This window comes from Sinocyclocheilus grahami, unplaced genomic scaffold, assembly GCF_001515645.1.
Source record: "Sinocyclocheilus grahami isolate Dianchi unplaced genomic scaffold, SAMN03320097.WGS_v1.1 scaffold84.1, whole genome shotgun sequence".
Lineage (NCBI taxonomy): Eukaryota > Metazoa > Chordata > Actinopteri > Cypriniformes > Cyprinidae > Sinocyclocheilus > Sinocyclocheilus grahami.
Window position 1 is genome coordinate 624,818 of NW_015505263.1, and position 27,316 is coordinate 652,133.

The 27,316-nt window shown below is 35.8% G+C and overlaps 2 protein-coding genes across 3 annotated transcripts in view; one reads left to right on the forward strand and one right to left on the reverse strand.

Annotated features, from left to right (window-relative positions):
• The first annotated feature begins 3,044 nt into the window (after nt 1-3,044).
• On the forward strand, nt 3,045-9,472 carry psmc1a (proteasome 26S subunit, ATPase 1a). Of its 2 annotated transcripts, none has more exons than XM_016274006.1 (11): nt 3,045-3,142; nt 3,753-3,806; nt 3,974-4,070; nt 4,170-4,294; nt 4,432-4,617; nt 5,389-5,517; nt 5,914-6,010; nt 6,107-6,296; nt 8,133-8,284; nt 8,477-8,631; nt 9,162-9,472. In XM_016274006.1, exons 1-11 carry the CDS (start codon nt 3,140-3,142, stop codon nt 9,294-9,296), a joined length of 1,323 nt encoding a protein of 440 aa, XP_016129492.1. In that variant the 5' UTR covers nt 3,045-3,139; the 3' UTR covers nt 9,297-9,472. The 2 variants fall into 2 exon arrangements, with proteins under 2 accessions (XP_016129492.1, XP_016129491.1); XM_016274005.1 differs by lacking the exon at nt 3,045-3,142 and adding an exon at nt 3,220-3,338.
• A 1,684-nt stretch (nt 9,473-11,156) lies between these two features.
• The window catches only part of LOC107586639 (ubiquitin thioesterase zranb1-B-like), a 16,682-nt gene continuing 522 nt past the window's right edge, over nt 11,157-27,316 (reverse strand). The window contains exons 2-10 of the mRNA XM_016274093.1: nt 23,450-24,376; nt 21,632-21,819; nt 21,393-21,546; nt 20,320-20,391; nt 19,501-19,699; nt 16,443-16,563; nt 14,986-15,115; nt 13,699-13,961; nt 11,157-12,392 (exon numbers count right to left, since the gene is read on the reverse strand). Coding sequence (XP_016129579.1) covers nt 12,312-12,392; nt 13,699-13,961; nt 14,986-15,115; nt 16,443-16,563; nt 19,501-19,699; nt 20,320-20,391; nt 21,393-21,546; nt 21,632-21,819; nt 23,450-24,266 — 2,025 coding nt within the window. The 5' untranslated portion in view covers nt 24,267-24,376 and the 3' untranslated portion in view covers nt 11,157-12,311. The remainder of the gene's footprint in view (nt 12,393-13,698; nt 13,962-14,985; nt 15,116-16,442; nt 16,564-19,500; nt 19,700-20,319; nt 20,392-21,392; nt 21,547-21,631; nt 21,820-23,449; nt 24,377-27,316) is intronic.

The following is a 27,316-nucleotide window of genomic DNA, read 5'->3' on the forward strand; positions in this document are numbered from 1 at the left end:
CTAAAGAACTTTCACAATCCAAAAAAACTAAAAGGCTTCACTTTCATTCAGCAAAATGTATTATTTTATTTCTTTATTTAGGCTAGGGGTGAAATATGACTGATGCCAAATGACTTTCTACAACAGTCCAGTTCTTACTTTTGATATGATCTCGGCAGGAAGTCTCTCATAATGGCTACTATAGGCTGCAGTTTCGATGTGCCTTGAGGTATGAATGCTGCAGAACATCCTTTTGTCTTTCATCACCTTTATTTTTGAAAGCGGCCACATTCAGGTCCTCATTTCTGAACACATTCACCCACTTCTAGTTCAGGAAATAGAAGAGCATAACTTGCGTCATACTAGTTTTTACACTCTCATCGTTACTGATTAATAACAGAACCGACAACAAGACAACACGCTCACCTCTGCATGAACAAACCATGTGCTAAAGAACCTTCTCAGCATCTCATTGGACTGCCAGTCTGGATGTTGTTGAAGGATAACAGTCTTGTTCCCAACAGTCTTGGGAAGTCGTGGCCTAATGGTTAGAGAATCGGACTCGTAATCCAAAGGTTGCGGGTTCAAGTCTCGTACCAGCAGGGATTGTAGGTGGGGGGAGTGAATGTACAGCGCTCTCTCCCACCTTCAATACCACGACTGAGGTGACCTTGAGCAAGGCACCGAACCCCCAACTGCTCCCCGGGCGCTGCAGCATAAATGGCTGCCCACTGCTCCGGGTGTGTGTTCACGGTGTGTGTGTGTGTTCACTGCTGTGTGTGTGCACTTTGGATGGGTTAAATGCAGAGCACTAATTCCTAGTATGGGTCACCATACTTGGCCACATGTCACATCACTTTCATCACTTTCTCAAACTCTGCAATGGCCTGTAGAAGTTTAAGAACCTCTTCATGAGATGCCACACCATTGTCCTTTTTTTTTGTCGTCTCCATCCATGCCTTCTCATGGTGAACATCACAGAGGAGCACTTTAGAACCAAAAATGATGCTCACTTGACATTTTAGAACATTTTGGAGAAATGATCTGTTCATTCAGCTCATGACTCAATACAACAGGGTGGAAGACTACAAGAAGGGGTTAAAATAAATCAATAATTTAGCATACAGATGTGATGGCCTTCAACATTTATAAAATCAAGAACTGAAATAGTATTTAAAATATTATGAAATTAATATAATATGAAATAACATTTATCACTCTTGCTCCTATGGCTCGTTTCACTTGGAGGAAGTCAAATATTTGACTTACGTCACCTAAAAGTGGTAATTTCAGGTCGGGCAATGATGAAAAATTCAGAATTTAAGGGAACATTGGTGATCCGAAATCAGACTCAGTGCTTTTGTATAAATGCAGTCTAGCAGTGCTGCTATTACATTTGTCATGCCAAATCCTCTGGTCTAGTTGAAATAAAATATTTCAACACTTTTAAACATACCCTTAAACACCTCCTCTAAACAGCACAGCCCTCTTCTTTCCATGTGTTTACCAAGGTCTACGATGTATAACTTGTAAATGAATCATTTTAAAGAGTTTTGAATGTAATAAAAACATTTATGCAACATAAAACACCAATCAATGTTCAAAGAAAGCCAACATGAAATCAAAACTGACTTTAGTTCTGGTCTTATTGTGAAGGAGTTATTTGTACACATTATTCCAAAGAAAAAAAAATGCATTAACCTCCACTTCTGATACAATGTGCCTTTTTAGGCTGACGACACGAATCCAGCTTTTTGTGGATGTGATAGGAGATTTGTGTGAACCTCTTACTTTACTCTCCTGACGTCTTTGTTTGGCTTTGGCATGCTTGTCTCTTCCTTGGTGACATATATATATGTCTTTTTCCCAATTATCTTAAAAGGCACACCATTAAAAGAAACAATCTTCACTTCCCACTGTAGCTGTTTTTCCACTGTCAGATCTAAAAACAAAAATCAAAATACAGAAGAATAAGAACTTTGAGTGGAGCTGTATAGTGGATTGTTGCAAAGGTACACTGTAAAAGAAATTCCGTAAAATTTACGGTAAAAAACCGGCAGCTGTGGTTGCTGGAATTTTACCATAAAAAATACGGTAGCAACGTTTTAGGTTTTACGGTTTTAACTTAAATTTACAGTTAAATACCGTAATTCCATGAACTGATATAATGTTAATATACCAACCTATTGAAGTACTGAAATGTTTTGTACCTTTGTAATACACTGATAACCAGCGAATGCAGGTGGTGATGAGAACGTCACATGATGAACCAAAGCCCATCATATAGTATATAGTATAATATAGTACCAGTATACTACCGTAAAATTAATGTCCAATACATTTTTTCACAGTATATAGTAGGGGAATTTACCGTTAACCATTTAACAGGTTTTTACTGTAGCATTTTTTCAGTCTTTTACCGTTAAATTCACTGTCATTTTTTTACAGTGTATGCTAACTGGTTGCTAAAATATTCAAAAGATTAATCATTTATCAAGATATACAGTCCTAGTTATTAGTACGCTGTTGTTGTATGCATAAGTTATAAGTTTTGCGCCCGAAAATATCTAGGGTCAGGTTAGTTCAGATCACTAACTTTGAGTATGAGCAGTAGTAATAACTGCATAGGTAATTAAAATCTATTAAATCATCTAACGTTAGAACTTCAGATATTACAGAATTTTGAAACGAGCCATTTTTGCCAAATGCACGATCGCTCTTCAAAACGATAAACTTTGTGTTCGTGTCTTCCTCGTACTGTTGAAGACATGCATTGAAATCTTCCAGAGACTTGAAGGTTTCAACGCTCCCCATTATTTTATTAGCGGCAAGATGGTAACCAAGGATGGTAACTTTCATTCTGTGAAAGTCTCGCGAGACCTTAACCACAGCCCTTCGTTGCAAATAGTGTAATCTCGCGATATTTTATTCGCGTAAGCCCCTCTTGTGGGGGTCAAATCGTTAAAAATAAAAGCAGCTAATTAATAACCAACTTGCTCAATAATTACAAACATTATTAACCAATTTGCACGGGTAAGATTATTATGAAGAAGTACTGAGGACGTCAGTCAATGTGCCCTCCTCTCCAGAAGGTGGCGTAGGCGACACACTTGGCTTGATCTGTTAGTGCAGAAGAAGAAGAAACCGACATCGAACGACAATGGTGAGCCAGCATATTTCGCTTCTTCTCTTTTTTAAAAAGTTTCTTTTAAATCTTTAATATATGCATATGTATTCGTGGTTTAGAAGTGAATTATGCATATATAGAACTGTTAGACATTTGGCTCTATTGACAAATGTGTTTGTTAGACAGTAAAGCAGGGAAGTTAGCTTGTTGTGTTAGCCAGCGTATGATCACGGTATTATATAAAAAGAAAATAAATGTATGATTAATAATATCAACACGTTATTCTTATTATATTCACCTATTATTAAACATTGGTACTGGTATTAAAGAAAAAATGATAAATGGATGTGTCATACAAATATATAATATAAACAAATAAGATGAATTATTCTAAAACACTGTTTACAAATGTTATTACCTTTTTGAATGTAAATGAACCCTTTTGTACTATATACGTGTTATCTATCTATCTATCTATCTATCTATCTATTTCTCTCTCTGTATTTTTATAGATAGATGTATTGAATTATTGTGTCATAAATTCATGAAACATGAAGCAAAATACTAAATATAATCAGTTCATAAGTCAGTGTAGGAGATAGACATCATCAAAACATCAGGTTAAATGAATGTTTGATTTTTACAGGGTCAAAGTCAGAGTGGAGGACAAGGACCTGGTGGAGGAAAGAAAGATGACAAAGTGAGTATTTATCTCACACACACACAAAACCTCACTACTATTAAGTGATATTATATAAAAAAAAAAACATGTACGAATCTCTGAAGTGATTGATCTTAGATAAATTTAGCAGTTAAAATAGACACATTTACTGGACTGATTATTAATTTCTGTGCATTGAATTTCAGGATAAGAAAAAGAAGTATGAGCCTCCCATTCCCACAAGAGTTGGGAAAAGGAAGAAGAAAGTGAAGGGACCAGATGCTGCTAGCAAACTCCCCCTGGGTAAAATAAACATCATTATACCAAACCTTTCGGGAGGCTGTTACGTAGATAGTAGTGATGCGTAAAACCATGAGCTGTCATTGTCTCTTCCTTCCTCAGTCACTCCGCACACACAGTGCAGGCTGAAACTCCTCAAACAAGAGAGAATTAAAGACTATCTGCTGATGGAGGAGGAGTTCATCAGGAACCAGGAGCAGATGAAACCCCTGGAGGAGAAACAAGAGGTGAGCACATTATTGTGTCATCATTTTATATGATATAAAATATTTTTTTTCGATTTGTATGATTAACATTGTTTTTATTTTGAATCAGAAGAACCATAGTTTGGTTCAAAGCCCTTATCATCATGTTTTGTTTGCAGGAGGAGAGATCTAAAGTGGATGATCTCAGAGGGACGCCCATGTCTGTGGGAACTCTGGAGGAGATCATTGACGATAATCACGCCATTGTGTCGACATCAGTGGGCTCGGAACATTATGTCAGTATTCTGTCATTTGTAGATAAAGACCTTCTAGAGCCCGGCTGCTCGGTGTTACTGAACCACAAGGTTAGTGAGCCTCGAAAATAACATAACAGACATTAAGATAAACTGGAAGATAAATAGACATTAAAGGGGTCATATGATGCGATTTCAAGTTTTCCTTTCTCTTTGGAGTGTTACAAGCTCTTGGTGCATAAAGAAGATCTGTAAAGTTGCAAAGACTAAAGTCTCAAATCCAAAGAGGTATTCTTTATAAAAGTTAAGACTCTGCCACGCCCCCCTAAAACAGCTTGTTCTAACACGCCCCCACATATCTACGTCACTATGCGGAAATATTAGCATAATGCCGCCCAAATGTGCACGCAAAGAAAGAAGGCGTGGTTTCAGTAACCGCAGTTAGTGTTGAAGCAGCATTAGATGCTGTGTGTTTCTAGGCGAAAGCAAAAGCACTTTATTTGGCCTTCCGGAAGTAGATGCAATTAGGAATCATTGGTTAAGATTTATTTACAACAGAACAGCACAACCCAGATGTTCGAATTTGTGCAATGCATTTTATGGACGACAGGTTTTTTTTTAAATCATGTCAACATATTCTGTTACACCAAATACACCAAATAATGATCTTTAAAATAGCATCATATGACCCCTTAAATATTGACTCACTTGACTTAATTTTACTACAGAAGTCAATTTTTTCCCTGAATTTTGAATGTTTTTCTTAGAGTTGTCAATAAAAACGTTATTAAATGATTTATTTTAGTAATTTATGTATTATAATATGTATTAAATATGAATTATAGAAATTGTTTTGTTATTAATTTATGTAAATGTTTGCAGGTTCATGCAGTAATCGGGGTGCTGATGGATGACACTGACCCTCTGGTGACTGTAATGAAAGTAGAGAAAGCCCCGCAAGAGACATACGCAGACATCGGAGGTCTGGACAACCAGATTCAAGAGATAAAGGTAATAGATTAGTCTCCATAAAATTAATTTAATTTCAAAGTGGCTTAAAAAAAACTGCAAAAAAGTTTTTTTTTTTTTTGTATTTTGATTGGTTTCTAAAAATAGGACATACATTGTATTCATTAAAATAAATGTATTCATTTATATTTATTTCAATTTTATTTTAGTTCTTATCGGCAGTTTTTCTCTGTCTACTTGTCCTTGATTATGTCAGCTGTTTAATTAAATGTAATTCAGAAGCAGATGCAGCCTATACATTTTGATGAAATGTGTTTTTTTTTCGTCTTTAGAATTACATACACTGATGATATCCTGCACAAGAACATTAATCAGGACATTGCATGAAATCAAAATGAATTCTAAGGCATGTTTGACCTTGTGCATTTCATTTTTTAGGAGTCTGTGGAGCTTCCTCTCACACATCCAGAGTATTATGAAGAGATGGGAATAAAGCCGCCTAAAGGGGTCATTCTGTATGGTGCACCGGGAACGGGTCAGTCTAAGGAGTCTTAAAAACCAATTTGCATCTGTATGTTGTCATTTTCTTAGCATATGGTTTGAATTGATGTTATGTTTTGCTGGTGTGCAGGCAAAACTCTTCTGGCAAAGGCGGTGGCAAACCAGACGTCTGCCACCTTCCTGAGGGTGGTGGGCTCAGAGCTTATTCAGAAATACCTGGGTGATGGTCCCAAACTGGTGCGAGAGCTCTTCAGAGTGGCTGAGGAACATGCTCCGTCCATTGTCTTCATAGATGAGATTGACGCTATTGGCACAAAGAGGTGAGTATGAAGGGTTTTGCTCACCAAGGCTGCATTTGTTTGATCAAAAATACAGTAAAGATGATAAAGACCAAACTCAATGTGCTCCTCTTCATTACATAATGCTTTTAATAATGCACTTTCATATCTGCTGGTCTGTACTTTGTGTCAACAACAAGACTTATAGGCTACTGAATTTTCTTTATCATCTTAGTCCGTTATTATGCCACATTAAGCGTTTTGCTGTAAAGGAGGACAAGTGAAAATTTGCGCATTATGTTCATGGCCATCTGCTTGCCTTGTAGTACATTAAATAATAACTATCGAATTTGATCTTTTAATTGCACTTAAAGGCAGAGTAAGTGATTTTTCAAAAACACTTTAGAAAACTGATTCGGGCCGAATCGCAAAACAAACTTGTAGCCAATCAGCAATAAGGGGCGTGTCTACTCGTGATGTGGAGGAGCGCGCATTCAGTGCATGGGATGGACATTAGCCGAGCAACAGAAAGATAGAGATGGCGGATAAAAAACAAAAGAGGAAACCATCTGTGATAAGGCAAGAAGTAGGACTCGTGTAAATATCGGATCAGCTTTCCAGCGCTGGAGAGAACTCAAGGAGCGGAGGCCTGCGATCGGACGCCGAGGTTGCTTTGTTTCTTCTCAATCGGTGAGTAACACAACAGCTAAAGTCTGCCTACACTGGACGCGATCAAACGACCGTTGAAAACCATTTGAAATGTGTGTCAGCACGTCATAAATTTGATCGCGCACGTCTGGTGTAGACATGGTGTAACATTGGTTTTGCTTTGTTTCACAGAACTAATCGTTGCCTAGGTTGTGTACGTATATGTGGGGCGGAGCTATCAAAATAGGGGCGAGACCCTTTTGGGGTAGGGGCGTGTTTGTTTTGGTGATTTCAATGTCAACATTGGCTACCAGAAATCACTTACTCTGCCTTTAATGTATCTTAATACATTAAGCCATATTAAGTGTTTATGTTTTTCTGCAGGAGGAAAACACTTAACGAGAGACTTTGCGCATTGCGTTCTGCTGTTCTGTAGCCACAGATTTGCTGGTCTTGCTTTTTCTTGCAGGACCCTGTACGTTATAGTACTAAATTAGTTTTAATCATTTAATCACCATCACAGCGTCTTGTCTCCATTGGCAACACGCACGATTTGTGTCGATTGCGAGTGACGTCGCAGGTAGCGGAGAGTGCAAGTGGCGATTGCAAGTGACATTGTAATTTAGTTTCTTTTTTCTTGTCTTCATCACCTGGCTACTGTTGTAAAATGTTGAGAGATTCAAACAAAAACAAAAAATCAATAAATAGAACAAAAAGACTGCAAGTGACGTCACTTGCGGAAGCGCAAGTGTCTGAGAGTGCAAGTGCAAGTCTGCAGCCAGACCCTCTTGGGTTTTGGCAGCAAAAGAGGGACCAACACAATATTAGGAAGGTGGTCATAATGTTATGCCTGATCGGTGCATATGTATGTAGTTATAAAACAAACTAATTAAAATTCTAAATATTTAAATGTGTGCATTTTTTTACATTTTAAATGTATTATTTACACAATACTTGTACTTTTTTTTTTTTTTACACATTACATACACTTATTTACCCAATATTCACTCATAATTCACAAAAAACAAAGCTGTTGGTATGTTTTTAGACTAACACCGACAAAATATATGCTATGCTGTATACTAGCTATGCGATATACAATTCCACTATAAAAAAAATACAAATAAAAAATTCTCTGTGGCCCCAGGTGTGTATATATCGGGTACAGACTAGATTGTTTTTATTATAAACAGCAATAAACACTGAGATTTGGATGTTGTTTCTCTGCAGGTATGAATCTAATTCAGGAGGAGAGCGTGAGATCCAGAGAACAATGCTGGAGCTGTTAAACCAGTTGGATGGATTTGACTCACGCGGAGACGTTAAAGTCATCATGGCTACTAATAGGATTGAGACACTTGACCCAGCTCTCATTAGACCAGGTGAATTAGTCAGCTTACCATGTTTTTTTCCACATGCTAATTGAATCAAAGTGGACTCACTGGCCAGACACAAACGTCTGATGTCAGAAAACATTAGTGTGAGAGTTTCCTTTGTTTTAAAGTGCACCTAATTGGATGAAGCACATTACTTTGTAGACTAAAATTAGGTGTTTCCTTTTTGTGATTCCACAGGTAGAATCGATCGTAAGATTGAGTTCCCACTGCCGGATGAGAAGACCAAGCGCAGAATCTTTCAGATCCACACCAGCAGGATGACGGTAGCAGGCGACGTGACTTTGGACGACCTCATCCTGGCTAAAGAGGACCTCTCCGGTGCTGATATCAAGGTAGCATCAAAGGGCCATTTAATGAAATAGATGCATAATCTTATGCAATTTGATTACACAGAAAAACATTGTCTTGCAGAACAAGGTAATGTGGCACATTTGACCTTGTCTGACTAATTTACAATTTTAATTTAGGTTTAATGGACCCCAAAAATTAACATTCCGCCATTATTTATTCACCCTAATGTTGTTCAAACCTGTATATGACGATTGTTGGTAAACAAATGGTTTTAGTTCCCATTGACACCCATTGTATTTGTTTGTCCCTACAATAGAAGTCAATGGGAACCAAAGCTGTTTGGTTACCAACATTCTTCAAAATGTCTTTTTGTGTTGCACCGAAGAAAGTCATACAGGTTTAGAGCAACGTTAGAGTGAGTAAACAATGGAAGAATTTTCATTTTTGGCTGGACTATCCCTTCAGTGCCTCAAATATTAATTACAACATGAACAAAGGCCATGAATGATTGAACACATTTGTATATGCACGTCATTGTATTTAATAGTGATTTTATGTGTTTTTCTTCCAGGCCATTTGCACAGAGGCAGGGCTGATGGCTCTGAGGGAACGGAGAATGAAAGTTACTAATGAAGACTTCAAAAAGTCTAAAGAGAACGTCCTGTACAAGAAGCAGGAGGGGACACCGGAGGGGCTCTACCTTTAACATGTCATTATACAGTCTTACACTTTATTTTTGCTTGTTAAACATTAACTATTAATTCCTGACTTAACCCTCTGTTGTTCGTTTGTGCTCAATGCCAATTAAATATTTCAGTTCACTGAGTTTCTCTGAGCCTTTCCTGAATTCTCTGACAATTAAAGCCTGAGATCTACCTGTCATTGGTTTGGGTTTGGATTACTATTTTGTGGAACGTTTCAGACCTATATTCTACTGATGAACTTAAATTATTACAGAATAATTACAGAAGCCGAAAATTAATTTTCAGTTTGGGCTGAAATAGTTTTGGAAGGTCGAAATCATTGGCTGTAAACTTCACGTTTAGTCAATAGTGTCTGTTTCCTGCACACAACATAAAAGTTACAAAAGGTAAGCATGTCAGCTGTGAGACGCAGGGCTGATAATAGAGATTTTCAGTTTTTAATATACTCTCATTTTGATGATATATGACCTTTTATAATCTGTGCCTTTTTTCAGTTGATGTATAAACAAAACTTTACTAAACCGCACGCCTGGCATCCAATAACTGCAGTGAGCTTGTTTCTTCGTTACTTAAAAAAAAAAAGAAACAGAATAAGCTTTCAAATTTTGAAACCTCAGGAAAGCAATGTAATGTTCATAGCTCGTTAGTTAGCTAGAAAAAAATTAAAATAACAAGATATATGACCTTTTATAATCTGTGCCTTTTTTCAGTTGATGTATAAACAAAACTTTACTAAACCGCACGCCTGGCATCCAATAACTGCAGTGAGCTTGTTTCTTCGTTACTTAAAAAAAAAAGAAACAGAATAAGCTTTCAAATTTTGAAACCTCAGGAAAGCAATGTAATGTTCATAGCTCGTTAGTTAGCTAGAAAAAAATTAAAATAACGAGGAGCATTTTACTAAATATATACAATAGATAACATATTCATTATATTTTTACTTAACCTGTTGTCTTCATTATGTCTGGAAAAAATCTGTCATAAGGCAGGTTTCATTACAGCCACAGCTGAAATGTTTACAGGGATATCCTGTTTTACACAGTTTATAATTTCCCCTGGGTTAGTAATTAAAAAAAATTAGTTTAGGTTTTGAGACTTCACTGTAAATCATTAAAACCTGGATTAATGTTCGCATTTGTATATTTATGGCCTATTAATTGATTTGTTGAAGACTACAACATAATTATATATTTCTCTTAAAGGGATAGTTCCCTCAAAAACGAAAATTGAGACGTTGAAAACCTGAAAAGTTTGTGTAACACAAAAGAAAATACTTTGAATAATGTTTATAATCAAACAGTTGCTGATTCCCATTTTTATTTTTAAATTTTTTTTTCTCCATACCAAGGATGTCAATGGGGACCAGCAACTGTTTGGTTACCCACATTCTTCAAAAAGAACGTCTTTGTGTTCAGCACAAGAAAGAAACTCGTACAGGTTTGGAACAAACATTAGACTACATTTTGAGATATAACCTGAAATCTGCCCCCACTATAAAAAAGCACATTGACTGGAGAAGTAATAGAAATGAACTTGTCAGATGTGGCAGAAACCCTGTACAAAGTGTACACTAGTTAAAGCATGCATGCATTGTTTGAGCAGCTTCTGTATTGCCAAACAACTCACCATGATATTCTAGCAGCATATTGTTTGACTTGCAATGCTTTGGCATGACTGTTTTGGTTTTTCAAAATAACCTTTCAGGGTTAATGTGTAGTCTAAAAAGTTATCATTTAAATTGCAAATAGACAAGGTATAGCAATGAATTTGCTATTGCAACATCCTTACATAAAACAAAAAGCTGCAATGAGCATTTCTCATATGAGCATGTGTAGTTTGTATGTAGGAAATCACACGTTTTGTTTTGTTTTGAAGTTTTATAATAGTTTCATAGTTGGACATTCAAAACACTTAGGTCTTCAATATCACCAAGTTTGGTCTCCACCTTATCTATCAAATATACCATAGTGTAGCAGAACTATCACATAATTTAAAAAAGAAAAGAAAACATGAGGATGAGAGATGTGAGAAGGACCGAACACAAATACAGGAGGTGATGAGATGAAAACGGGGGAAAACAAAGCAGTTAACCGGTTATATTAGCACTGCAAAAACACACCACAGATCTCTCGTAATGTTCACTTTGGTCTACATCAAGTCTTTGAAAGTGATGACAGGGTTTTGGAAACCGAGTGAAAAAAAACGTGCACTGAAAAATCTGTGGCAGACATTTCACAAAAGACAAACGACACACACAAAAATACACAACTGAAAGAGTGAACGGACCACATTGGAAAAAAGCTGAAATAATGTTCCCTTCCAAAAAGGGCATGAAATCTCATCCAACGGACATAGTAAACTGACACATGCCTCTTTTTCTTTGCAGCGTAGTTCAAAGATGGGACGACAAGTGACGGCAATGTGAGTGGAAAAGCATTCATTTCTATGGCTCACAAACTATTATTCAGATAAATACAGAAAATCTGTTAGAAATCGAGTTAAAATGTCCACTTGCGTTCTCCTCGTAACGACGGCTTTATTTAGAAAAGCAATCGTCACAGTCATACGTGTGATTCGTAGACGATGCTCGTTTTCAAACGTATAGTGAATTATGTTTTAGTAATCTCAGTCTAGTCACGCTACACAAATAGAAATAGACATCTGCGTCGGTTCTGTTACAAACTGAACCAGACGTTTTTAAAAGGGTGCTTAAATTGCTGCAATTTACCTATTTAAATATCTTTTTCTCGCCTACTCCTTCCTCATCACTATAAGCATTGAAACAGCAAATTAAAAACAACACAAACGAAAGCAAAGAACATACTCTGTTAAGACAAATACAATCATGATTGCATTCCTTTATTTTGCAACAAACCCAAATTAATTGTCGTATTAGGGACAAAAACCAAAAAGGAAAGCTCGGGTTTGTCTTTCGGTCAGGGCTAGAGGTGTGTGTTTCTGTGTGTCGGGGAACGCGAGAGGGCTGTGTTGTAGTGTCAAGTAACGCCGACTGTTCTTCACTCGTCTTCGTCCTCCTCTTCCTCCTCTCCGTCGGAGAGAGTTGGACAAGCGGCAAGCTGCCGGTAACCGTCCAGCCACACACACACACACACACACACACACACACACAAAGAAAAACAAGTAGAAATAATAGAAAAAATAGAAAGCTAGTGTTTTTTTTTTTTTATAAAACAAAAGAAGATAAATAGATAAAAATAGAATTAAAATAGAATAGAAAGTGCTAGAGTTAGAGGTTCAAATTAGTTATATTACCAATTTTTAATAACTAACGTTAACTAAGATTAATTACTGCTGTAACAAATGTATTGCTTATTGTTAGTTAATGCATTATATAAAGTTAACAAATGAAACCTTACTGTAAAGTGTTACCATTTTTTAATGTGTCTGTATAGTTTATAGTAATTTTTGTACATTAAGTTACACTAAATAAAAAAAAAGAAATGCTTTTCTATATTATTTTATTCCAGTAAACGTTTATTTAAAGTAACAATTTTTTTGTATGGTTTTAGTTTTAAATGTAGTTTTCATTAACTGTAATAACGGTTTTCTCCATTTTCTCAAATGTTTTCTGAAATGTCCACTTCAGTAGCACTTACATCAAACTTTACAGTTCATTTCTACCTATATTCTGAAGATTTTTACATCATTCACGTGATTTATATAACATTTTATTCCTAAAAACATGATCAAAATGTTTTTGTTTTTTTTGGGCCGTTGACAGTATTTTCGGATTATTTATGGAGTGATAAAAAGAGATATCCAAATTATCCCCTTTCGAAAAAAAAAAACTTTAATATGTCAACAAAATGAAACAAGAATTTTGGCTTTATCAAAGATTCAGATTTCTGTTCTGGAAACATATGCAAATTAGCACAAACTTAATTAGTCAATGCATCATTTGCATTTTTAAACACAACATTTTAGAAAACTTGTAATGCAAAACAATTGTCTTAATGTATTATGATTAATCAACTGGGGAAAATATCTGTCAGTTAAATGTTTTACCTTATTCACCTGTTGGGCGGCATTATGCTAATATTTCCACATAGTGAGGTAGATATGTGGGGGCGTGTTAGAACGAGCCGTTTTAGGTAGACTAGGGGTTGAGGTTGACTCTTAACTTTTATAAAGAATATCTCTTTGGGTTTGAGACTTTAGTCTTTGCAACTTTACAGATCTTCTTTATGCACCAAGAGCTTGTAACACTACAAAGAGAAAGGAAAACTTGAAATCATATCATATGACCCCTTTAAATATAAATAAAAAATGGCTACAAAACAACCCAGCCTCCCCACAAAATAAAAAAGACAATCCATTTTTCACACTGCAAATTCTGTTTTAGTGTAAACAGGCCTTAAACCCTCATAAATATTCATGCTCTACAGAGTGTTTTGATGTCAGCAGAGCTGTTCTCACCTCTTGTGCTGACAGAAAGTGAATGTGCAACAGCTTTCGTTCGCTGTCAACCAGCGGCAGGAAAGTGACCGTGACATCGTCGTCTGTGTTCAAGTTGGCACCCGCGCCTCGATTATCGTAGCCATCGTTCTCCATGGCAACCAAGGCGGAAAAGTGTCCGCGAGTATAACCCAGGGCGATAGGGCTCTTCCAGCAGAAACTCTGCTCCCATAACAGAGGCAGGTATACACCTACAAGATAACAGCCAAAGCAAACAGTAATTACAGAAACGCTGTGTGACTGACCCTAAAAACCAACACTGTGTTTGAAGTCAGCAGAGTGTTGACAGAGATATATGGATTGTTTCTGCTGGCTGTTTCATCATTGTAGTAGCAGTAACAGCCTGTCAGCGGCAGATATAATAGATCACACATTTCTTGGTTGATGTGGCCAAACAGCCCAGAGAATAATGCTAATGTGCTTACACTAATCATCCCTGTAAATACTGATCAAATGAATATAATCGTCAGATATATGCAGTGACAAGCTCTTTATAATTAAATCAACACTTCGGCCAAGTCAATTATTCGGAAGAGATTTGGCCATTTGTTGACTTTTTAGATTTAGATTTTTTGTAGCTGACAACTGCACCTATTTTTGTGTTTTACAGAAGGATAATACATATATTCTGTTTCTAAATATTTTTTTTGAGTAAACCTTTCTTGCATAAAAACCTTTTATATAAATGTATGAAATATGAATATATAAATTATATATCACATTTTAATTTATATATACAGTACACACTACCACTCAAAAGTTTGGGATTGGTGCGATATTAAGAAGTCTCTTTTGCTCGCCAACAGAAGAGCAGCATTTATTTGATGAAAATACACAGTTTTTACTGTATTTATTACAATTTAAAAGAACTGATTTCTATTTGAATATATTTTCAAATTGAATTTATTCCTGTGATGTCAAAGCTGAATTTTCAGCAGCAATTACTCCAGTCTTCAGCGTCACAATTTCTATATTCTATATATTCTATAAAATTATATATATATATATATACACACACACACACACAATAAAACTTACTGACTTTTGAACAGTAGTGTATATACAGTATCTATGTCTATATCCATCTGTTTATATAGATAGTGATCATAGGCCAATCTGTCCTTCTAGATCTGAGAAGCAGCCATTGCAAAACAAGCAAACCAAATAAAATTGAAATATCTACACACTAGCGTAGCACACTTAAACACAGCTCACCTTGAAAGCGCGTGTATCCCAGCGTCTCTCCTCTGAAGCTCTTGTAATATTTCACACCGTACACTATGATAGGCCTCCGAAGGATGTGTGCCAAGACAAACACGTGCGTCTGCTCTAAACTCGCACCCGGCTGCAGGAAGATGATGGAAGATGATACAAGGAGAGAGAGAGAGAGAGAGAGAGAGAGAGAGAGAGAGAGAGAGAGCAAGAGAATCACAATAAATTGTTAAAACAATTTGTTTGTTTTACTAGGGAAACCTCAGTGCTATGTTTCCCCAAACGCATAAGAATATTTCATTATAAGAAAAATAATTCAACATGAAACAGCATATGCAACTCATTTTACTTTCATAATTTGACATACAGGTGCATCTCAATAAATTAGAAGAGACCATTTTGAAGGCTCGGGAAACCTTTGCAGGTGTTTTGAGTTGATTAGCTGATTGGCATGTCACCATATTCTAATTTGTTGAGATAGTGAATTGGTGGGGTTTTGTTGAATGTGAGCCAAAAGACTTAAAACTACTTCAGTCTGTGTGCATTGAATTTATTTAATACACGAGTTTCACAATTTGAGTTGAATTACTGAAATAAATGAACTTTTCCATGACATTCTAATTTATTGAGATGCACCTGTATGTGACCCTGGACCACAAAACCAGTCATAAGGGTTAATTTTTTAAAATTGAGATTTATACATCATCTGAAAGCAAAATCTTTCCATTGATTTATGGTTTGTTAGGATAGGACAATATTTGGCCGAGATACAACTATTTGAAAATCTGGAATCTGAGGGTGCAAAAAAAATCAAAATATTGAGAAAATCGCCTTTAAAGTTGTCCAAATGAAGTTCTTAGCAATGCATATTACTAATCAAAAATTTAGTTTTGATATATTTACAGTAGGAAATTTACAAAATATCTTCATTGAACTTGATCTTTACTTAATGTCCTAATGATTTTTGGCATAAAAGAAAAATCAATCATTTTGACCCATACAATGTTTTTTTTGGCTATTGCTACAAAATATACCCCAGCGACTTAAGACTGGTTTTGTGCTCCAGGGTCACATATTGATATTCAATGATCCATTCAAAGCAGCCAAAAAGAAAAACTATTTATAGAGTTGGAGTAAATGGTTACATCTTGATAAAAGCATTTGAAGAAAATCATTTTGTTTCTTTGGAATAACACGCACTGATGAATCATTCACAATAAGAAAAATGTGTATTCTGAAAGTAAATATAGTCAGTTTTGATGCCATGTTGACTTCATACGCACAATGAAACTGTCAAAATCTTTTATAGATCTGTATGGAAACAACCAACTAATGGAAACAGTGCTATAAAAAGTGCTCATTGCTCAGACATCTGTTCAGCCCTCATCCTCTCGGGTGGGATGTGTGTCTGCATGGGTGTTTCTGTATGAGTCAACCAGATATCTCATCTGGTTGCTTACCTGACTGGCTAATGACAGTATAAAGGCCCAGTCCTCCTGCCACTGCTCCTCCCGCAGAGAAAAATGCAAACCAAAGCTCTGGGAATACCAGGACTCCCACTCTTTCCAGCGCGTGTAGAACCTGGAAAACACACGCATTATATCTGTGATAAAATACACAGATGCAATTACACTGATGTGAATAAACCCAGATGCAATTAAGCAAAGATAACAACAATGACTAGATGTGCCACTTTTGCAAAACAATACTAGCGTGTTCTGGGTAGTTAACATGACTCAGGGTCATTACAGTTAACTAAAACAGAGTTTCTGCAGGTTTTATGAAGGTAAATATAAGAATTTGTATGACCTTTTTAAGACCAAGCAAAGAATAAATTGAATGGAAGACAATACACCAATAAAGTCTCTAAATGTAAATGTCTTGAGTTAGCATCACTTCAAAGTTTGAAAATACAACTTCCAACAGATCTCCATTACTTTTTAATATATTTTACAAAAAAATAAGAAGCTTATGCCTTAAATACATCTGCTCACCCAAACAGTAAATTATAATAATAACTTATACTGTAACTTCTGTTCACACTGCAAAAGTGTTGTTCTTCCTCAGTATTTTTGTCTTGTTTTACAGTTCAAATGTCTAAAGATTCTTCAATCAAGATACATTTACTTGAGAAGCAAAAGAACTGGTCTAGTTTTATGAGAAATTGATCAAAATGAAGCGAGTTTATAATTAAAACAAGAACAAATATCTGCCAACGGCCTCAGACAAATCAACTTAATTCAAAGGAAAAAACACCCCATTATGAGATACTTGTTCTTCTTTAAGGCATAAACTCATTTAATTTTGTTCAATTTTTTAGAAAACAAGACTTAAGGCATATTTAATTTGCATCTCAAGTAAATGTATCTCGATTTAAGAATGTTTAGATATTTGTATCGTAAAACAAAATAAAAATACTTGGGAAGATATTAATTTTTTTGCAGTGCATGCAACATTTAATGCCATGTCTTTATGAATTTAGGGCTTTCAGCTCCAATTTAAGCCCTTTAAGGCCTTAATTTGTGAAAACATTAAGAATTCAAAATTAAGACTAATTAAGACATTTTTAAGACCTGCAGAACCCATGAAAAAAACTTTCATTACTTGAAATAAAATAAACTGACTTAAAATATTTTTTTAAATGATCTTATTTTAGCTAGTTGCCAATGTAACATTTTCATTTAGTTTGTGAACTTGAGTTAACTTGATGTACTAAAATAACAAACTAAAACTGAAATTAAAATGAATAAAAATGATACAAATATACTTAGAAATTAATAGAAATGGGAAAACACAAAATTAATAAAAGTTTAACCTAAATTAAAATATATATATTAAAATAAAAATGAATTCAAAGTATTAATAAAAACTCTAATAGTATCTAAATACTATTATATACAGTTGAAGACAAAATTATTAGCCCCCCTATGAAATTTCAGTTCAGATATTTCCCAAGTGATGTTTAACAGAGCAAGGGAATTTTAACATCATTATATTATATTATTATATATTATACTTATTATATTTTTTATCTGGAGAAAGCCTTATTCATTTAAATTTGCCAGGAATAAAATAATTATTATTAAAAAAAAAAAAAAAAATAGCTAAGGTCAATATTATTAACCCCCTTTTAAGAAATGATCTGTTTGATTGGCTATGGAACAAACCACTGTTGTCCAATGACTTGTCTAACTAACCTAATTGACCTAATTAATCCTCCAAGCCTTTAAATTGCACTGTAAGCTGAGGATTAGTATCTTTCAAAACACCTAGTAAAATAATATGCACTGTCATCATGGCAAAGACAATAAAAATTAATTTAGACTTGAGAAAAATAATTGTTAATGATCACAAAGAAGGAGAAGCATATACACGTTTATCAAAGCGTTTTCAAGTGTCAAGAACAGCTGTGAGAAGTATTATCAAGAAGTTTGAAGAGACCCACACAGTGGAGAACAGAGGCACGAAGTGAAAGATTTCAATAACTTTATAAAAACAGATAGTGAGAGAGCTAATGATTTAGCCAAGTCTGGGATTGATATCTCAACGAAGACGGACACTAGAGGCCCGGACAGGAATGGACTGCGAGGTTGCCAACCAAGAAAAACACCTCTTCTGAAGAAGAGACACCTCCAAGACTGAAGTTTGAAGGACAACCTGGAGAAAAACTATGTATACTAGAAACATGTCCTTTGGTCAGATGAGACGAAAGTAGAGCCCTTTGGCCATAGAGATGTTGCCTATGTTTGGAGTGAGAAGGGACAGGCGCTCAACCCAAAGAACACCATCTCCAGAGTGAAACATGGCAGTGGGAGTATAACGCTGTGGGGATGTTTCAGAGCGTTTGGAACTGGGAATCTCGTCAGGGTCAAAGGAATCATGAAAACGGAAGACTACGAGAAGATTTTAAAAGACAACCCTTAAGCAACAAAAGATGGTTTGGGTCGACGTTTTATCTTCCAGTATGATAGCGACTCAAAGCATACCTCATTTTTGGTGTAGAACTACCTCCAAATGAGCAAAGTAAACGTCCTTGACTGGCCTGCACAAAGCCCAGACTTGAATCCAATAGAAAATCTGTGGGGCCCACTGAAGACCAGAGTCCGTGCCAGGAGACCAACAAATCTGGAGGAGCTTGAGAGATTAGCTAAGGAGGAATGGACTGAAATGCACTCCTCAGGAGACATGCCTGAAACTTGTTGAGAACTACAACAAAAGACTAAAGGCTGTTATCAAGCAAAAGGGATACACCACTGACTATTAACATCAGAGGGCTAATAATTTTGACCTGTAGACTTTTTTATTCTTGGTTATAATTTTGTTGCTATTTATATTACAAATATTCCAAGCTTCCTAAATAAACTATTATGTTTAGAAATGCTGTGTTGAAAAAATCTTCTGAAAGAGCACTTGGGAATTATTTAAAAAATAATGAAATATTTTATCGGGGGCTAATAATTTTGTCTTCAACTGTAAATCTCAAAATTCACGTGTTATTTTATTAATGTCCAGTCTTACCAGTGAGAGCAGTCGTGTAAGCTATCGTTGAGGCTTTTTCTCAGGACAGAGTCTTTGTCATAAATCCCCCATGTGGCCTGTAACACTGAATCCAGAAGGCAATCTCCAGCGGTTCGGTTCCACAGAGCATACAGCCGGCTGTCCAGACGTGTGCCCAGCTCCAGAGACCAGTTAATGATGGGAGACTCCTCTTCCAGCTCTGAACACCACAATAAATCAGTTTCTCAATGCGTTTCTTTGCACATCCAGTGATAAATTTTGTTACTGCTAGCTGCACGCTGCTCTTCAGGGATGCAACAGAAATAGACCAGCTAAGACATTTTCTAGATCAGATTCTTCTCAACTGGTGGGTCACGACCCAAAAACAGGCCATGGGCTTGTTCTGATACTAAATGCAAATAACAAAATTCAACTAACTGTATAATTGGGACTGCAAAATCAAATAGGCTGATTAATTTTTAAAAGGTGGGACAAAATGCCTCCCATATCTTGATGTTGATTTCAAAGGCTGTGCCCCTAAACTTGGCACAATTTTACTGTTAACTTGGTAGAAGTTAGTTATATTAGATGTCAATGTGGGCAGGTTGAGTGACATTTTTCAAAACTATGAACACAATTATGCAAGGTAAAAGAAAATACAACCCCTATGCATTAAATACGGGTTTACTTGCAAACAAGGCCAACGTTGTGCCGACCACAGTTTACCATCAAAATATCCATTGTCCTGAAGTAGAACTAGTTGAGGAACTCAGTGTTTTAATGTGCCGGCAATTATTTTCTGGTTTAAAGCATAACATAAATGCTAAAACATCACGTTACCTTTTTGTACATCTCGATCCAGGACCTCGTCGAAGAGTTTTTCTTGAACATTTGGGGGAAGGTCTTCAATATCTACAAAAGAAAAACAAAAATGGGACACATTATGGATTTTTCTTCCACTTTTACACAACGTTTATTACAAGGTAAATATCACGTCATATTTTAGGTCACTTTTTGCATAAATACATTTCACACCCTATTTATTTATGCATACTCACTTTCATGAGGGTTATTATAGTTAACTAAAACCATAAAAAAAAATTCATTATTTGAAATAAAATAAAGGACATTTCTTATTTAGTTTAACACAATGTACTAAAATAGCTAATACTGAAATAAAAATTTATAAAAAATAAAAAAAAAGACATTAAAAAAAAAAATAACAGTGACAGCTTTAACCTAAATTAAAATGAAAACAGAAAATATAATTATAAACTAATTCAAAATAACAATAAAAATAATTATAGTATCTCAAAGATACTAAAACAACATTGCTTTTCACTATGTTTATATTTACTGGTTGCGACATTTCATGATGTATTCAGTTATTTCATGATATTTTATGTTGTCCGTCATATTTTATGTCAAGGTGTATTTCAATTCATATTCCATGATGTTTTACATTTTAAGACTTATTTGATGTTATATTTACATTTCATTCTACGGCTTCCGTGGTTTATTTAATAATTTCATTATATATATATATATTTATTTATTTAATTTAGTATGATATATCCCTTCATAATGAAGAACTAAATTGCAATGCTTCTGGTAGCAAGATCCCTTGATTAACATCTTAAGTGGATTTTAAGGTAAACGTTATTTTAGTATCATTAGTATTTTCTTTTCTTTTTTATTTTGTAACTTTTACTTTAATTTAATTAAAGTTTATTTTATTTCAAGAAACAGAAATTGTTTCATGGTTTCAGTTTTAGTTAACTTTAATAACCCTGGTTGAAATATCACAGACAATCGGCCCACTTGGAATAGGTTTTTGTGACTCATGTGGTCTGAATGCGTGAGAACCTGCGGCAGAAAGGAAATGTTTGTCTTTAGAAAATGTGAGTGATCACCTGCTGGTAATGTGAAGGTGACGAGGTCAGTGAGGAAGTTACAGGGAAACTCTCCTTTACGCCTGTGAAGTGCTGCCGCCACCTCTCTGCGGATCTGTTCTGTTAACTCAGGACACACCAGAGCTGGTATACACTTCGCAGTCTGCTGAGACACCTGAAGTACATTCATAAATATAGAATCATTTTACAATATCACATTGAGACGACTTCTCTCCGTCTATGCATGTAAAAACTCTGACCTCAGTGAGCAGCACCGCGAGCATGTCCTGTCTTTGGAAGCGGATGGCCAGATGCACCAGAGTAAAACCAGCATCGAACGCAGATGGACGGTTGAGAATCCGCACCTCGTCTGCGGTCAGCTGACGTGCGATATCACCGGCGGATGACTTGTATGCCTCCACGGCGGCCAGATCTCCCTCCACTACACCTAATGAAAGTGTGCGTTACATATGAGTGGGTTGACTTCCTCTTTCACAACTCTTTGAAGTTGCAGTATAAATTTCAAATTCAATTCCCATCAGACCTATAGGAGCTATAGGTATTTCCCAGAAGACAGTGACGCTGCTTTAGAGATCAATGATTTCATACTCTGATGCAGGAAAGCAGAGTGCTAACAGAAGTGTTCCCTAGTAGCAAAGCCCACGAGACAAAATCTGTCAGTTTGCATCAAACCATGCGCATGCAAACTGTCTCCCACAGGCTTAGTGATGAAAATAAAGGTTTGATACCAGCTGATATCAAAAGATTCAGCTTTGAATTTCAGCTTCACATCGCAGTAAAACATGCCAATCAAATAGTGAGCCAAAGGGAGAAGATATTGTACAAAGTCCCAAAAATGATGTGTACACAAAGTCACAACTGAACACTTTATAACAAGGTCAACACTAGTAAACTACATTAGTTATCATTAACTACCTTTAACAATGAAAAATACTTAGAATAGAATTAATGAATCATAGTTATAAAATCAAAAGTTGTGTGTTAACATTACTTAATGCATTAACATGGATAATTGTATTTTTATTATTTAACATTTTCAAAGACTATTAAATGCTGAAATAATATCATTGTTAGTTTCATGTTAGCTATTGGATTATTGTTCAGAAATTCGATCTTGTTGTAAAGTGTTACCATAATGTCAATGCATTTAAGAAATGTGATATTTATTTATTTTTATAAAAAATTAGGTATATGTGCACTTCTGTTCAAAAGTTTGGGGGTTTGACTTATAAATTAATACTTTTATTCAGCAAGGACACATTCAGCTGACTAAAAGTAACAGTAAACATTTATAATATTACAAAAGATTTTAAATAAATGCTTTTCTTTTAAACTTTCTTTTTGAAATTCCTGAAAAAAGTACCACAAAAAATATGAAGCAGCACAACTGTTTTCAACATCGAAAAAATATTAAGAATTGCTTCTTGAGCAGCAAATCAGCATATTAGAATGATTTCTGAGAGATCATGTGACACTGAAAACTGGAGTAATGATGCTGAAAATTCAGCTTTGTATCAAATGAATAAACTTAATTTTAAAATATATTACAATAGAAAACAGTTATATTAAATTGTAATATTTCACAATATTTCTTTTTGTTGTGCTACATTTCTGATCAAACAAATGCAGCCTTGGTGAGCATAAGATTTCTTAAAAAAAAACAAAAAAACAATAAAAACATCTTACCAACCCCAACCTTTTGAACGGCAGTGTATGAAGCAAAACATTTCACATAAAGATGTTTGTTAGGTTTAACATATATATATAAAAAAATTTAAGTATCTGAACATGTTCTTAGTTAATGGGATGAACTACACTCAGCTACTGACTTCATACATCCATAAAAAAATGGGAAAAAAAATCACCAAAACACCAGCTGACTAAAAGACATTAAGCAAAACTGATGTAAAGTTAGTGAGGAGAAAAGCTCCTGCAGCATCTGAGTGCAGATATTACAGACACTCAATCTAATGCAATGACATTTTCAAAATGCATTTTAAGTGTCCAAATACATTTTGGGGAAACTGTATCTGGCATTAATGGGATTCATTTCTCACCAGCGCAGGCGTTCAGGAAGAGCCAGTCGCTTCTCCGCATCCTGTTCCGGATCTGTTTGAGTTTTTTAAAGTCCGCCTCCTGCTCGTTATCGCTGCCCACCGCTCCCGACGCCAGCTCGATCTTCACCTCCGCCTGTCCTTTACATGTAGGTGGAGAGAGTTTCCTCTGCCTGCTCCCTCCCCTTCCCCCCGCTGTCCTCAGGTTATCCCGCTCCTGGTCATTCACTATTGTCGGGGACGTGGCACTCTCCGCCTCCGAATCCTGCTGAGGCGCCTCGGGCGAACCGCTGGGTTTAGGGTGGTCACAAACCACACACCTCAGACTCTTCGGCCAGTTCTCATAGGTGCAAGCCGAGCACGGCCAACGCTGCGCGCGCATGTTGAGCCGATTCCGATCGTTATACTCCTCGCACGGATCCGAGGTGACCGGAGTAGGTCTGGACCCCGAGTCCGAGGTCTGTGGGGCTTCAGACGGACTGAGCGGGCCGTGTTGGGAGCCCTGCTGCCTCTGACTGAGGCACTGCGTGCAGCGGATTGCACGGGGCCAGTTCAGATAGGTGCATATGTGGCAGGACCATTTGCTGCTGGTCTCGGGCAGCTCGTCGGCGATCCGCACCCGAGGCCGGGCGCTGGAGTCAGGGCAGATGAGCTGGGTGGTGCAGAGCTGCGGGTCCAGGCTGGAGCTGCTCTTGAAGGGTTCCTCGGTGATGATGGGCGCGTTGTGCCTTTGGGCCCGGCACATGGTGCATTTGATGGCGGACGGCCAGTTCTCGTAGGTGCAGTACTCGCAGCTCCACTTCAAGCCAAAATCTGTCATCCTCGCTCGCGCCGGTCACCGCAGCTGATCGACCCCCTCCCTCCCTCCCGCCAGTCCTCCGTTTTTCACCTGCTTTCACTCGCTCACGCTCACAGTGCCTCCAGCTTCTCCTGCAATAGTCACAGGCAGGCAAAGTTTAGTTCTGGCTGGGGATAGAGCTATGTGGATTGACAATAGAAATGATGTTGATAAACAGTGGGATCCAAAGGTCTCAGAGTAAAATTACTCTAAACTATTACCATTTTTCATTCCAAAAATATTAAAATAAATATAATATGTAAAAAAAAAAAAGTTTTGGGTCAATAAGTGAAAACTTCTACATTGTTAAAAATTCTAATTTTTTTTTAAATAGATAAGCATATGAACGATATAATGCCATTTTTAAAGTAAAAAAAAAAAAAATTAATACTTTTATTCAGCAAGGACATATTAAAGTAATCAAAAGTGACAGTAAAGACATTTGTAATATTCCAAAAATATATATTTTAAATAATGTTTTTCCTTCTAGTCATCGGTCTTGAAAAAACTGTATCATGGTTTCCACAAAAATATTAAGCAGCACAACAGTTTTCAACAATGATAACAATAAATGTTTCTTGAGCAGCAAATCAGCATATTAGAATGATTTCTGAAGGATCATGTGACACTGAAGACTGGAGTAATGATGCTGGAAATTCAGCTTTGCATCACAGGAATAAATTAAATTATAGTTAAAATATATTCAAATAGAAAATATTCCTTTTCAATTCTAATAATATTTCACAATACTATACTTAAGTTTAATTAATACTTAAACTTAATTTAAAACTTTGATTGAATTTTAGAACACTATTTGGCTTGTCCCCTTTTGCTATAATTTGATTTAATCCACAAGTTGAGGGAAAACCTGATGATTCATGTAATGCAGCAAGGTTTGAGAATGTTCCAAGAGCATCTTGTGCTTCAATGGACCTTTTGTACAAATGACTTGCATGGTCGATGTCACAAATTTGCTTAGATTTGATTAGTGACCTAGAAATAGTGCAGGCTATTTTTTTACATTTACCATTTTCTTTAATTGTCAAAATCCTAAATTCAAGATTTTCAGTGTGACCTTAATTTTTTTTGGATGCCACTGTAATACTGTCAACTTACAATTTAAAACAATAGTTTTTCTGAAGTACCAGGTAAATATCATAGCATAAGAATATGGTGATCACTTAAGTACTATGGTAAATACAAAAGTACCACTGCATTACCATCTGATATCAGTCAATGCATTGCAGTTTCCTTTTTAACTGGCTTGGACTATTTATAAATTACCATACACACTTGATTAAAATAATGATGACAAAAAGCATAAAGTTTAAAGGGTTGACAAAATGAACATTGCATTGAAATCAGCACAAATCACAATGAGTCCTGATAAAATACATGACAGTGCATGCGTATTCTGTGCTTTTCTCCATGTCTCTTTATACAGTAACAGACACAAATCTCTTTGTTATGTCTTTTCATTCACATGTTTCTCCCTCTTTGTGAATGATCTTAATCTTTCCATTTGCTACTGTAATAAAAACGCACAATACAATATATTCTGGAAGGCTTTTTAAGCCAGAACTTGTTCAGGACTCTGGATTATTCCTGACAGTCCAAACAGGTGTGCAACGACGGAGATGAATCCTGCTCACTGGGGCAAACGGTCACATCTTTGACCTACATTCCTACACTCTCATTTGGTTATTGGACTAGATTTTGGTTATTAACATTTGTTTAAAAAAAGAGACGATTTTTTTCATGATGGCCTAGATTTCCCTGACTATGGTGGTAACATGGTACTATGATAAAGATGGTAATAGTGCGGTACTGAATGATTCACATACCACAGAATTTACACAACATTTCAAAGTATGTCAAAGAATACCATGGTACATATATATATATATATATATATATACATATACACACACACACACATATATATATACACACACATATATATATACACACACATATATATATACACACACATATATATATACACACACATATATATATACACACACATATATATATACACACACATATATATATACACACACATATATATATACACACACATATATATATACACACACATATATATATACACACACATATATATATACACACACATATATATATACACACACATATATATATACACACACATATATATATACACACACACACACACACACACATATATATATATAATAAAATAAAAACTGTTTCTGAAGACAAATTAATCAATAATCAAAAACAAACCATTATATATACTGTAGTTTGAAGAATCATATATTTTGTTTGGTACATAATATATATGATAATCACTCACTACCATGGTATCACCATCTGATACTATACTTTTTATACCTCACATTTGATATCAAAAACATTAAACATTAAAAAAATTAAGACAATATAGGTTTCGCCCTCCGAAAGTAGGTTTCAATGTTTTGAAGGGTCATCATCGTCAGTTTGGAGAGTGAGCTGTCAAACTGCTGGACGCGCCTCTGACAACGCAAACATGCCGTTTAGTTATCTCGGTAGGTTTTGACACATACCTCTTCTTACACGACTGGAAACCGGGCTATAACGGTGAGAGGAGTGTTTCTATAACGGGCGCTGGAAATGGAATGTGAAAGCATTTCAGCCGCTATAATGTATAAAGTTCAAATGTATACAGCTCAAATGTATCCAGCACAAACTGATACACTCTGCGCTGTTACACTGTAAACACTCTCGGCTCGCTTCGGAATTCCACACCAAGGTGTCGATTTTAGCCGAACTACAACAACACCATAAAAGAGCTCAGGTTTGTAGCTGCACTGTAAATAAACACAAACAGCTACTTCTGTTCAGGATGTACACTGACTACTGACATTTTCACTTCCTTAAATGACAAATAAATGTAAAAATAAATACATAAATAAATATTTCTAAAAATATATATGTACGCGAGCATTTTAGGAAACTAAAAAAATAAGGTGCATTAATTTGCCCTGTTGCATATAGTGCTACAGTAATCC